This window comes from Arachis ipaensis, chromosome B08 (genome assembly GCF_000816755.2).
Source record: "Arachis ipaensis cultivar K30076 chromosome B08, Araip1.1, whole genome shotgun sequence".
NCBI classification, from domain to species: Eukaryota; Viridiplantae; Streptophyta; class Magnoliopsida; order Fabales; family Fabaceae; genus Arachis; species Arachis ipaensis.
Window position 1 is genome coordinate 124,046,037 of NC_029792.2, and position 15,118 is coordinate 124,061,154.

General features: G+C 33.5%; 1 protein-coding gene across 1 annotated transcript; it reads left to right on the top strand.

The window, feature by feature from the left end:
• Positions 2,055–3,905, top strand: LOC107611661 (F-box/kelch-repeat protein At3g23880-like). Its single transcript, XM_016313564.2, has one exon. It carries the CDS (start codon positions 2,303–2,305, stop codon positions 3,608–3,610), a length of 1,308 nt encoding a protein of 435 aa, XP_016169050.1. The 5' UTR covers positions 2,055–2,302; the 3' UTR covers positions 3,611–3,905.

Below are 15,118 nucleotides of genomic sequence, written 5' to 3' on the forward strand. Positions count from 1 at the left end.
TCCTTTAATGGCAGCGACATCGAGGAGAGACATTCTGATCATTCCGCAAGGAAGGTCGAAGTTGTTGGTTGTTCTATTCCAGAAACAAGTCACCGCCCCAATCATCTAAGGGTATGTAGTGAATGAGAAATGAGAAAGCCTTAGTAGTTCTTGTATTCCTAGGGCTCCCCAGATAGCACTCTTTGTGGGCTCGAGGCGTCGGTACCAAGTTGTGAAATCGAACCCTCGAGGATTGATTTTTGGATTGTTTCGGAAGGGTTTTTGGTTGATGAAATGAGAGATGTTGAAAGCTTGGTTTATTAGTAAATCTTCCCCTTCAGCATTTGGGAAGAAAGAGAGTTTTTTGTCTGCTCTATCAAGAGTCTTAATTGGTCCAAGGAAGCAGTGTGTATCTGCGCCGATTGTGAAGGGATTAAGATACTGGTGTCGTTAATCTGTAAATGGGGATTGTCAATGATTTCATCATTGATTTGATTAAGAATACAAAGAGCTAGCGGAGATGGCGGTGCTATTACATGACCTTTACCCTTATCTTGAGTAGTGGCATGAGAAAAGGAACCAGCCATTGTCAAAGAAAATAAAGGAGGTTGAAGGTTGAGAATTTTGTGAAGAAATTCTTGGTGTAGAGAAAATTCAAAGAATGATGAGGTTCCAGAAATTTGAACAAAGGAGAAAGTGATGAATTTAAAGTATCATTGTAGCCGTTACTGTGGAAGGAATGCAAATAAAGGTAACTCCACGAGGAAGATGAAGTGGTAGAGAGAGAAATCGCAAGTTTCAGGAGACGTCTTGAGTGGGTCAGTAGTAATGGAGAGTTTAAATGAAAATTATTACTGATTTGAAAACTGACGTCTTTTGGATTAAGTGTTTTATTCTTCGATAATGTTATCGAAGGCAACCACATTAATCCAAGGGGGCAATTTGTTGATCGAAAAATATTTTCGATAAGAGTGAATTGATTCGGAATGAGTCAGGTATGGTCTCTCGAGAAGATATACGCATGAGCATGAGGTTGGAAGTAATTGGCGCTGATTTGGATTTCGATTGTTTTGTTAATCGAGTAGGCCTGGTCGAATAGGAGATTCGATTCGAGAAATTGAGTAAGGTCTTCGATGAGCTGGTCGAATAGTCATAGAAGTGGGAAAGTTAGTGGCTTCTATTACACGAGGAAATCATGGGTAATATCTACAATCACGCGACGGGAACAGTTACCAAGAGGGATTGCATTTCAAATTTGTAATTTTGTAATTTTGTATTTAATTGTCAGTTATGTAAGATTAGTCTGTAAATACTAAGAAGTGTTAGGGAATAAGGGTTGGAACTTTTACTCAGAAAACACTCAAGTACACTCACATCCCAGGAATTTCTGAGTCTGCAATCGAGTAACTTTTCTGTAGGCTTTCTTCCATCTTTTCATTCTTTCAGTTTATCTTTCTGTAAACTTTATGTTTTAAGCAAATTTATTTTCCAAGTGTTCTTTATCTTCATCTCTGTCCAATTTACATTTCTACATCGTTTACTTTTAATTTAAAGTCTTTTGATCCAGTCAAAGGTATTTTATCGCTTTCCTTTAATTTCAACACAAACTTTTCTGTTTTCAATATGTTTTTTCGAAAACCTTCATTTTATTCTTTTTATTTATTTATCATTTTTAATTTATTTTTATTCCCAATCCCGGTCTAATCGAAGACGTTTTGATGCACTTTTAGAAAATTAGTACCTGCAAAGAGGAGTAGGTTTCGCTCCTAGACCATTAGATATCGAACCACCATCGATTTACTAAAAATCGACAAAACAATAATAAATGGTTATTTTAGTTTTTTTTTCCCCTTCTAGTTATTATATTTATTATCACGTGCACCACCGTATCAAACTACTTTGCTGTTTATATTTAATTGATCGATTTAGAAAAGTTTTATAATCTTAATTTATGCAATTGTAAAACAAAACTATATCTGCCGTCCAATTTATACAATTTGTTAGAAATTCAAGGCAATCTAGTAGAGTTCTATTTAAAACAAATTAGTGATTAGTGATTAGTGATCTAACTCTAGACAACCCAAATCGGTTGATTATGTGATTTTCAGATTTTGATCAATATTTTTTTTGTTGGGTGACTAGATTTTGATCAATATGGATTAGCAATTTAGATTCCATCGAATTGAAAAGCCTGCCAATTAAAAGGGCCCATCGAGATGCTAATGAAGTAATGATGAAACCTGAAAACCTACATATAAATGCTAATGATCTAGCAAGTTGCAACATAAACTCAAATTCAAACTGAGCAGCTTGGGCCGACGATATGCGGATTGCGGAGAGGAAAGCACCGAGACGGCTGGAACTGGTCAGTTGTCCCACGGCAAGAACGCGGCTCTTAACAGACCTTCCGGAAGAGACAATAATCGAAATCTTGCTGAGGCTTCCGGCAAGGACGCTTGCTTCCTTAAGGAGTGTGTGCACTTCATGGAGAAACCTAATCTCCGCCCCCGACTTCACCTCTAACCACCTTCGTCGTTCATGCTTACTTGATCCAAGTTTGACTACGCCACGAATTGCTTATTACAATGGGGCCTACAGCTATGACGTCAGATGCGGCAGAATCGGACTTCTCTCCGTACGCTCAATCTTGGATGATCCTTCCGAGCCTACTCAAGTCGATTGCTTCACGGAACAACACTACTACGGAATCATTGGTTCTTGCAATGGATTGTTATGCTTGGCTGATGCAGATACCTTCAAATACATGCATGCCATCTTGTGGAACCCCTGTACCGGATTCACATTCGAACCTCCGGAAATCAGCGGTGAAGTCCGCTTTTGTGGCTTTGGTTATGATTATCTCAGTGACAGTTACAAAATTTTTGCAACTATATGGAAGCAAGGGCGATCTGATTTTGAGTTTAGTGCCAGAATTTATACATTTGGGCCAACTTCGTCATGGAGAAAAATTGATGATATCCCATTAGCTCTATGTGGTTTCCCAAGTGACCATCCTCGTTGGGTTCTTAATAGGAAAGGGGAATTTTTTGGTAGTAGCAGATTATGCACTCTGAATTGGTGTGTTAATCATGTGGTTCTTTATTTTGATTTGGATAAAGAGACTTATGGTCATTTTCCTCTGCCTGATAGTGAAATAGATTTAGATCATAATTTTCCAAGGCGGTGCACTCACTTATGTGTCTTGAGAAACTGCCTTTCTGTTTGTTCTTACGAGCATAAGAGAACACGCCAGTGGATTGTGTGGCAGATGAAGGAATATGGAGATGCTCAATCTTGGACTAAATTGGCAGTGATTTCGAACCTTCCAAAATTCACTTATTCAAATTATTCAGAACATTGTTTACAACCTCTTTACATATCGGAAAGTGATGTTCTTTTGGCATTTTTTCCATTTCGCGGCATAATTTTATGTAACTTAAAAAATGGGAGCGTAGAATTTCCTGAGATTGACGGCTTCAACACAAGGAACCATCCTTTGTATCTATGTTACGGGTATAGGATAGCTTGTATCCACCATGAAAGTTTAGTTTCACCAAATGGTCTTCAAAGCAACTCATCCAAAATGCTGCTGCGCTTCATCAAACCCAAATCCAAGCCTATTGACTCTTAAAAGCCTATTTGCGCCTTCTTTTGGTGAAGCCTTTCTAACACTACCAACTTGGTTTTTAATGTTATCGAATTTATTTATCTTAGTACTATGTTTATTTTTCAATTGCAATTTATTTCTTTAAGATAATTTGTTTGTTCTTCTTCCTGTTCTTGTCAGATAATTCTTTTCGCATTTAATTTGTGCACTGATGAAAAATTGCAATCGGATTAAGACAAAAAAGCTGAATTTAAAAAAAAAGTTTGAAGGAATATTTCTTATTGATGTAACAATCAGCTTTTTTTAGCTTTCCAATTTCTTCCTCAATATAATATAGTGATTACCCCACCCCCCATTCTTTTAAACTCATTATAAGCAATGTATAAAAAAATTTTATGACAAGACTATTTAGAAAAAGGTCTCTTTTGTTAAAATAATTAATGACTATTCATTCATGGGAAACAATGACATGTAAGAAATAGAATCTTTAAGGTGCAAAAGTATCATGAGGTTTTGAAACATTATACAGAGGCTATTGATTCGAATCCGATGCCAAGGTAACAATACTCATTAAATAGAGGTGAATGCTGATCATGATCTGTTCAAATACTGCATTTCAAGTTGTAAGTGCTTAGGTTATCGTTAAATTCTAGGTTATTGTATAAAAATAATAAAAAAAGAATATAAGATTGCCCTTGTTTTCATTAAAGCTTGGGTTATAATATATGGACGTTTAAAGATAGAAATATGTTTTCAACGTCTCTTTTATAGTTTGATTCAACCTGTCTTTTAATTTATGTTTTCATCCCTAGTTTTCTACGTGAAGTAAGGTGGTAATTCAAATTAAATCATAATCATCATAATCATAAGTTAAATCTTAAAACCCAATGGTTTAACTGCTGATGTGACATCCCCTCCTTTATTCTTGAGTTTTTTTAAACCTTTTATTTTTTGATATTTTTAATTTTTTTATTTTATTCTGTCCATATTTTCAATGCTCGTTTTGCTAAAAATTGATGTTTTCAATTTTTTTTCTTTTATTCAACATATCCAAGCAGATCCAGTTTGTCAATACATGTGTTATTGTGCAGTGTTGCTTTTATTTTATTCAACATATTCCCGTTTAATACATGTATTATTGACCATTGTTGTTTTCAATTGATTTTAATGGTTTGTTTGATGTAAATAAATGTAAATGAAATTCACAAATCACTCTTTGTATCTGTTCTTGATTTCTTCTTCTGCCTCTCAAATCCCAAATTGGCTTATAGGTCTTTCCAGTTAGTTAAAAATTTATTTTTACCAAATTCTCAAAATTCTCCAATTCCCTCAATTCTCAATACAATTCACTCCTAAACTATTCCAAAATCTTTTCTACACATTCCAAATACTCATTCATCAATCTTCAACCATTCCAAGCCAAAGTTAACCTACTTCTAATTTATTTATCCTATTTTATCAATTATATCCATTTTCATCAACAGCATATACCATTCCAATATCCAAATTCCCAATCACCCCATAATCAATCAATTCATTCTCATACAACAATTCACAACACTTACATCAACTTATCACATAAGGATTTTCTTTATTAGGGAACCTAATAGCTATCATCACTAGAAGCATATCTAAAATCTCTCCAGAATCAAATCACTTCACCATTAAAATTTTATTTATTCATACTGAATTGAAATACTACTATTATCAAAAATTCTTTTTAAATATTATAATAATTAACATGTTTGTGAAAATAGATATTTTTATTTTTATTAATTATGATCTTTTATTATTTAATTTTTTCTGACATGTTTTTAATTGATCTCACTTTAAAAGTTTATAATGAGATATCGCACTTAAAAAAATAATTGACAAAAAAAAGTGTGATAATCTATTTTTATAGTTGTGGAAGTTGCTAGAATAAGGGTAGCATCCGTGTAAGTAGCATGGGACATTACTCTTGAAGGTTTTTGATGGTCTAGAGAAAAGGGGTTGAATCTATGACATTCTTTAAGACTTGATTAGTAAAGCCTCAAACCAGAACTTATAACTTAGCTTCTGTTTAGTCTGCGAGATGGAATACGCAGGAAACAATTTCATTTTGTCTTATAAATCGTGAAAAATAGAATTAGAGCAGGGAAGAGAAAGATGACACAGCCATGTATCCTGATTCAGTTGTCCAGTGCAATGCAACCTACATTTAGTCTCCACCACAATGTTGGTGAAATTTTCACTATCTTTTCAAGTATTATATATACAAATTCTCAAAGACTCAACATAATCCTATCAAGGACACACCAAACTTCAACATAAACTTGACTTGGCTATGTAACTACCTAGACTTAACACACTAAGTATGTAACACCCTAATTAGCCTAAACTTTACCTCGTGTCGTAAAGCAAAGGTTAGTCAGAGATTACTACAGTTCTAAGCTCATACATAATATATATAGAAGGAATAGTATAATCTAGAAGCCCGATGAAGGATATAGCTAAAAAATAGGATTTACAAAGCGCAAAACGTACTAACGAATTTTCTAACTTAGAGCACAAGAAATAGAGGAGATATATCAAAATATAATAGTATAATATCATAGGGATCTAGCCACGGCTCCCGGAGTTTAAGCCGGCTAGCCATATATAGATATACAGGACCAGACAGTAAAAACAGCTTATACAAGTTTTGTTCTCTCAAATACAAGCCTCTAGGCAAAACAAAATACAAAAGTGAGAGATGTATAAACAAAATAAACAAAAGACTCCAAAGGTATCATGATCCTCCGCTTCTGCTACCATCCAGGCAACTCACCGAGATGGGTTGCAATCTGTATCTAAAAAACACAACAGAAATATGGTATGAGAACCAGAGGTTCTCAGTATGGTAACAGTGCCCAGTGATGTAGGATATAATACCCCGGGACGCCAAAGGCAATCCTAGACTTCATATCCCTCACAAGATTCAATCTTAAGGCATACTAAAATAGATATGCATGATATATAAATTTTAACATAAATAAACAGGGTATTCTATCTTAAAGGATTTCTATTCTAACCAAACACCGCTGTCCCACAACCTTCACCAACCTACCCTCCATGCGATCTCATCGCCACCGCCTTCCAAACCTCCTCAATCCCAGTAGAAAATCACAGTTATATACAATGCAAGTAAATCACAAGTGGAAGCATATAAAGCAAGTACTCAAGTAGCAATTAGACATATTATACAAATAGGCATACAATTACAAGTCGGCAAAGCAAACAAACAGATAGAAAATGCATATGATGAATGCCTGCCATATTGGCTGTGATATCACATTGTCGGTTCAAATGCCAACCCGACACATCTCTATGGAGATGTTGCCCTTCGGAATCATCATTGGGAACCCCCGAGATATAGTGCTCGGATCACTGTCCAGGGTTTTGCGCCTGCACGTTCTATAGATCCGAAGGGATGCGAGCGGGATACTCTTGCCACAGACCTCACATCTCAACGTAAGCGAGATTTAACCACCGTCCTTACGCCGCCGCCGCTACCTCGACAGGCGGGATCCAACCGCCGTCCCTGCCGAGTGCATGGCGTCTCACATTCTCAATATAAAATCAATACTTCAGTGGTTTTCAGAAAACATTTTCAATATAATATGGATCCATCATCTCATCAGAGTCCTCGATTCATCCTAATCACTGTCAATTCACATTTTAGTTTTCGAACTCAACAGTTCATCATTTCTCACTTCACATATCAATCTACCTTCACATACCATCAAACCATCCTCAGTACACCCGAAACCTAAGTCTCCGTTTTCTAATTTTTCATAATAATCATCAACTAAGCCCTTAGGTTATTTTTCATGTTCTCATGCTCAAAATCAAGCCCAAAAGTCTTAAAATGGTGTTATAGAAGCTTACAATCTTGTTGGGAAGGTGAAATAGTTGAAAACAAAGTTTAAAATTGAGAAACAGGGCGTGTGCGTGCGCACACCCAGAAAGATTTTTAAAAGCGTGCATACGCACAGCGGTGTGCGTACGCACAGGTACGAAAGTTCACAAGTCTGTTCGCTCGCACAAGCTGTTATAGCGCCCCCAACAGACTGACCTTTCCAACGTGTGCGTGCGCACAGGGCTGTGCGTACGCACAGGTTGCAATTCCTCATTGGTGTGTGTGCGCGCACAAGCTGTGCTAGCGCTGCAACTAGCACACCCTTCCCTGCCTATGCGTACGTACATACCAGAAATCATAAAATTCTGCAACTTTGCAGAATTTCAAATTTTTACACCAATCTTTGAATGATCATAACTTCCTCTACAAAATTCTAAATTTTACAAACTTTATATTAATTCGAAGAGTTTTCAATAAACTTTAATTCTAAACAACTTTCAATCAATTTTAAAAACTGAGGCAAAAATTATGATCAGACAAAGTTCACCAAAATTTTCTTTTTATCCAAACTTACAAAAACCTCAATTTATCAACTTTCACAAACCACCCCCAACCAAAACAATACCAAACTCCCATTTTTAGCACAATCTACCCTCTTAGGTCATAATTCACCATTTACACCAATTTTTCCATTGCCAAATTCACCAATCATCATTCTATCATCAATTTCAATAATCAACCTCCAATATCATACTACCAACATAAATATAACCATTTATTCATCAATCCAAATCATCAATTACCATGCAACACTTTTATTATCATAACCAAAGTACATCAATTCATCATAAATCATCATAACTCATCATTCGATAACTCAACAACCATTTTAATTCAAACCTATCCTATGGGTCACTAGCCTAAGTGTCCATGAATATTATATACTACATAGAGGAAACCAAAACCATTCCTTGGCCAATTCCCAATATGTCTTTAACCCCAAATTGAGAACAGGTAAAATCTCAACCACAATCCAAGCCTTCAATTCCACTTCAACAATGATTTGCTCGAAAACTTTTTTCAACAATTTCCTACCGGTAGGTGCACCGGATTGTCGTCAAGTAAAAACTCACTGTAGAGTGAGATCGAATCCCACAGGGTTTGGTTGGTTGATCAATGTTAATTGGAGAATCGTTCTAGTTGAGCAAAATCGGAATTGAATTGGGATTGCAGAAAGTAAAATTTAGCGTGAAACTTAAAGTGCAAGAAATTAAATGACAAAAATTAAAGTGCGAGAAATTAACTGACAGAAGCTTAAATTGCATGAAATTAAATGGGAATGGGAATTAAGCATGAAATTAAAGAGTAGAAAGTAAATAAAATGGGTAGATCAGAGATGGGGATTCATTGGGTTTCAGGAGATATTGAATTCTCCGGATCAAATCATTTTCATCTCTTCCTCAATCAATGCATTCATTGACATTGCTTGGCAATCTTAGATGATTGGATCCCAATGTCTTAGCTCACCAATCTCTCTAAGCATGAACAATTGCCCAATGTCTTGATTTAATTGCTCATGGGAAGAGTTGAAGTTCGGTCACTGACTATACCACACAAATTCATAGATCAAAGTATTGGTAGGATTTAGTGTCACAATATCCATCCAACCCCCAATCTAACCCAATGTGAGAAAGCAATTCTAGCATGAATTCTTTATCCCTCTCTCAAGGATCCAAAGAATTCCAATTATGGATAGCTTCTCTGTCAAAACAACTATCCAATTGAATTAAGATCGAAAGCTTTCTAACAAAAATGAAGAGAAAAGAAAGAAGAAGAAGATGAAAAATACATATATATATAACATTCCAAGCATATATCCACCAATCATCATTCTAGCATTATCAATTTGTCCTCATCAACTCAACCATGATTCATATTGGTAATCAACATTATTCATTCATTCAAATCCATCATATCTCAACTTCATCATTTAATCACATCAACAAAATCAATTTATTATACATCATCAACCAACAATCATCAACAACATATAAATTTCCAAACCTATCCTATGGGTCACTAGCCTAAGTGTCTATGAATATTATATACTACATAGAGGAAACCGAAACCATACCTTGGCCGATTTTCTATATGCCAAAACTCAAAATTGAGTATACAATGATCACCAACAAGCTTTCTAATACAATCCAAGCTTTCAATTCCACTTCAACAAGCACCAACAAGTTCCAATAGCTCCCAAACTCACAATAATCAAACTATATATGCATAAACCATCACAAATCAACCTAGGACTCCATATAAACATAATCTCACAAGGGTTCAATGCCTCTTACGTTTTCCAATAGCTTTGGTAGCCAAAATTCAATGCTAGGCAAGGATTAGAGTGAACCTAAACATCCAAAATCATAAAAACTCACTTAATCAAAAGCCCTAAATTTTCGAAATTTTGAAGAGAAGAACTGAGAAAATTTCGTTATTACCTCACTACTTTCTTGGTTGGATTTTGTAGAGCTCTTCACAAGAAACGCGTAGTCGCAAACAGTGCGGCGATCGGAGCTCTATAGCTCAAGTTATGAGCTAGAGAAGAAGATGGTGAATAGTGTTTTCTTCTTCCTTTCTTCCCCTTTCTCTTTCAGCTGGTGGTGTTGTGTTAAGTGTGTGTTATGGCTGAAAGAGGTTCATTAATGAGCTTTTTATATGTTGGGCTTGGGCTCGGTCTAACCCGTTAGCGTTTTTACCCCATTTGGCCCAACTTCGGGTCAAACCTTTAAAATTAACACCCGATTTTCTATTTTTAATATTTTTCTAAGGTTTTTGACTGTTTTCACTTTTTCTCGTGCAGCACCGGGCAGACTTGAACCGGTTCAACCGATTCGACTGCCGGTTTGCGATTTTTCACGGTTTTTTACATAAAATACATTTTCTAACTCAGAAAAATCTATTGAGTCCAAAAATCACATTTAAATCCTCAAATTCTCACTCTAACTTTTTGGAACCTAATATGGGTAATATTAATTACTTAATTAACCGGTTGATTAATTGAGGTTCTTACAAAGTACATACCCAACTTAACAATGGGATACCTCTCAGGTACATGATACAAAACAGAAATACAACCAAAAAAAATTCTAAAATCAATCTTGACTTTTCTCTCTAAGTATCTCTCTTAGCCTTTTCTCTCAATGACATGTTCTCAATGCCTCACTTTCATACCTTTTACCACTGAATGAAAACAAAGAAAGATACAACGTTAAAACAGAATATTCAACAATAAACTATAAAGAAGATGATGATTCACAGCCTTGACACTATAAAATGAACTTGATTTAGCACTCTTTGATGAAGCTCTCTATCTTAGCGGAATGTTTCTTTGATGTAGAGAAACACTATCCAAAACGTTGAACTCCCACGGGAAAGCTTTCAATGAAACTTAAAACTTTGGTTCTCTCTCCTTATCTTTAAACTGAAAATTGATTTTCCTTTTGAAAGAGATCTGTTTTCAATACTTAAGGTTTACTTCACAAAATCAGCTTCTTGAATCTAGAGCTAGTTAAGGTCTTTCTTCTTCTTTCTTCCATCAGCCCAAAAAATCAGAAATTTTTATTCAGAAGATCTCAGAATACTCTAGAGGATTCTAGAAGACTTTGGAAGGTCATAGAGTATTCTAGAAGAATGTGAATGTATATAGAAGTTTGAAGAGTAGTATGAAATAATCTAAAAGTATTTAGAGAATTGTGGTAGGATGAATTTTTACAGTGAAGGTTTTAGATGATCAATCTGAATCGTTGATTAGATTTAATTCTAACTATCCATTGAGGATATGGATAGCTATAAATAGGAGTGAGAGTTAGAGTTTGGGTGAGTGAGTCATTTGTAACAAACACTTGAGTAATAAAGTTTTTTTCCATCAAAGTTTTTTTTTTTTTGTGTTTTCTTGTGTTCTTAGCTTTCTTGCTAAATATTGAGAGTTAAGCTGACTTGATCTTAACTCAAGAGGTTGAGTAAGTTTGAGTGCCGGCACTGTAGCGTTAAAGTGTGTCCAAAGTCGTGACAATTTGGTATCAGAGCAAGGTTTGAGAGGGAGTACAAGTGATTTGTGGGTATGACTTTTAGTATAACCATGGAGCATGTTGAGTTTCAAAGGGGAAGGGATACTATTCATTCTCAATGGGAAAGCAAGAAGGTGCGCTCTTTAAGTGAGTCTAGAGATAAAAACTCTAACTTCTTCTTAGAAGTGAGAGTTTCGATGTTGGAGAATGTTCTATCCTCTATGGATGAGCGCTTCCAAAAGATAGAACACGACAAGGTGACCCTCAAGACTCACATATTGAAAGAACTAGATGTTTTTAAAAAAAGCATACTCAAAATCGAAGAGAAATTTGATAATTTCTTGAAGCTATTCGAGGAAGTTCGAGTTTGATTCAAGGAGGCAAAATCTCGACCAACCATTATAAAGGAGACGACAAAGATTGATCTCCCCAAGTCAAAGGAGCTCAAGGGCGCGAGGGACGTTCGAGAGGTGGAGAACTTCCTATGACAAATGGAGAGATACTTCGAAAACCAAGGGGTGATCGAAGAAGCAATAAAAGCACGCACTGCAGCTCTCTACCTTTCTGATAATGCTACTTTTTTGTGGAGAAAAAAATGCATAGATATAGAAAATGGTACTTGCAACATAGGCACATTGGAAGATTTTAAAAGGGAGTTGAAAAGATAATTCTTCCCTGAAAATGTGGTCTATGAAGTAAGGAAGAAGTTGAGGGAGTTGAAGTCACAAGAGTACGATTAGCGACTACGTAAAGGAATTCACTACTCTCACGCTTCAAATCCCCAACTTAGCATCAGAGGATACATTGTTCTTCTTCATTGATGGACTCTGACTTTGGATAAAGCAAGAACTACAAAGAAGGAATGTTAAGGATATCGATGAAGCCATTGTGGTGGCTAAATCACTTACCAAGTATCATCGAAGAGACTCTAAACCCAAATCTTTTTTCAAGCCTATGTTTACTAAAGGTGGGAGAGACAAGGAAAAGAGTTTTTCAACCAAGAAAAAAAATACTCTTAAAAAAAATACGAAAAGTCATTAACCATATATGATTCCTAAATTTTTGCAGTTTAAAGCACAAACTTATGCATGATAATGAATTGAATATTCTAATATGAAAACATCATTCATTTATTTTTCATCTTCCCTTTCAGTTTTACACCAATATACCTCATACCAAAAGTAATTAAGTTAACTTCAAATTATATATAAGTTAGAAACACATCTAGATGTGATTATCCAAGCAGTCATTTTCTAATTTTACACCGGTCTCTATTATGAGTCAAAAATCACAGGATGAAGCTCTAACAAAGTATTATGATTGTTGAGACCGCAATATAATTTAATTTCCATAACATACAACCTTTACCCAAATTATAGTAGCATCAAATCTTATAAAAAAAAGATCACACGGTCGAGCCATGGCTTCCAAAAGAAATCACTTTAATATATGATTTGTACTTAAATATATTTAATATAAAGTATGTGTTCAAAGATCCTAAAAGTATACAATGACCCGAATGATTTATTTGTCACTATAAATCTCCTTAAAAATCATTTGTATATAATAAAAGAATTCATCCAGTAAGAAACAATTTTTAATATACAATTCCTATCAATGTTTTGCGATTTTCTTTTTCTCTCATTTATTTTTTATTCCCATTTATCTCATCTTCATGTACCACATTCATATATAGAAATAAGGAAAAAAATTATTTTAAAAGAAAAAGGAAAAAGATTGGCTGAAATAAAATAAAGAGAAAATTTTATGGCCAACACTTTTATTAAAATCTAATCAGCATTTAACTATCAAGAAAAGAGTGTGTAATCTTACACTATTAGATGTAATCTCACATCATTAAAAATACTAATAATGACTAATTAATAACTACAAATTACAAAATGTACTGACTTCTAACACAACATTGGCTTCTTATACTTTACAAGTGTAATAACCCGTGCCATGCACGTGATAAAACTGAAATTATAATTTTAAATTATTCTATTAAAATTAATTTGAATTATAATAATTTAATTAATAAATAAATAATATGATGTGCATTCTTTGTATTTTTTTAAATATAGTATTAAATGTATTAACTCGAATGTAGCTATTAAGTGTATAAAAATTATGTTTGAATTATGAATTCTCTAAATGAAATTACCCCGTTTAAAATATTTAAATTATGATTTAAATTTTCTTTTTTTTGATGTATATTACATTTTTTTCTTTATTTTACTATTAATATGTTGATATTGTAAGTCTAAATTACAGTATTTTACTTAATCTTGACTGAAAAAGAAAATAGTTACGTGTTTCTATCATTTAATTTATTTAATACACAATGTGTTAACACTAACGATATTTAAAAAAAATATATTGATAAAAATAGATATAATATAATTACAAATATAACATAAATAAATAAAATATATAAATAAATGCGAAATCAATATGTTTACCAATGTCTTTGTTAAATTTTATAAATTAGAGAATAAATTATGTATTTGGTTGCTTAGTGATCACATAGATGATCAAGTAATTAGATTGTAAATTGATCTCATAGTGTATATCTTATTTTTTTCTCATTTTTGAATGAAAGCGAAAATTAAGGGAGTAAGTAGTAATATATAAAGAAAAAAATTTTGCACCACAACACATAATTATAATCTAAAGAAATATTCATATTAAAATTTTACATACTGCAAATCATGAAGATCAATCACAATGTACTGGTCACTTCTCTCTATTTTTGACCATGATATGAGTTTTTCTTTTCTAGTCAAGAATCTAATAACATCTAATTAAACAAAAAAATGAATTAAAAGTACCAAATTAAGGACAAATGAGTGAATAATATAAGAAATTATAACTTCAAACGTGTATAAAATAAAAAGAATTTACTGATTTATTTTATATTAAACGATAAAACTAACAATAGTATATTAATAAAAGGATATACCTTTAAAAAAAGTCACAATATAATTTCAAATATTTTCATAAATAAACTGTTAAAATTTTTGTTATCGATAAAATGATGCTATTATACAATTTTTTGGCAAAACTTAAAATCAAAAGAAAAATAATTTTGTGTGGGTTAATATAAATTAATTACGTACCAAATAAGTAGAATCGTTCTTTTGTTTGTTTCAATATATCAGCATGAGCAAGCAAATTAAAATAATTATCCAGAATTTTACGATCATCGACCAAATGTACTATACCTGACTCCATCTTAAAAGATATTTTTCACGTGTGTACAGTCAGAAGATATATTCCGCTTGATTTCTCGATCTCAAAATTTGAGAAGACATAGATTTTCCTTTCTACCAATTCATTCTCAAATATTTTTGTCAAATAATTCTTGATTGAACAATGAATTTTATCGTATTGCAAAATAAATTAAATATAAAAGCTATTAGCATTTACAAAGCTATTAAAAAGAATTGTCTTTGACTTGATTGAACAATGAATTTTATCGTATTGCAAAATAAATTAAATATAAAAGCTATTAGCATTTACAAAGCTATTAAAAAGAATTGTCTTTGACTTGTGAAATGGTGTACTTATAAAACTAACTTA

Coding starts and splice junctions, on each gene's coding strand:
- LOC107611661 (XM_016313564.2), top strand. CDS start 2,303: ATGCGGATTGCGGAGAGGAAAGCACCGAGACGGCTGGAACTGGTCAGT.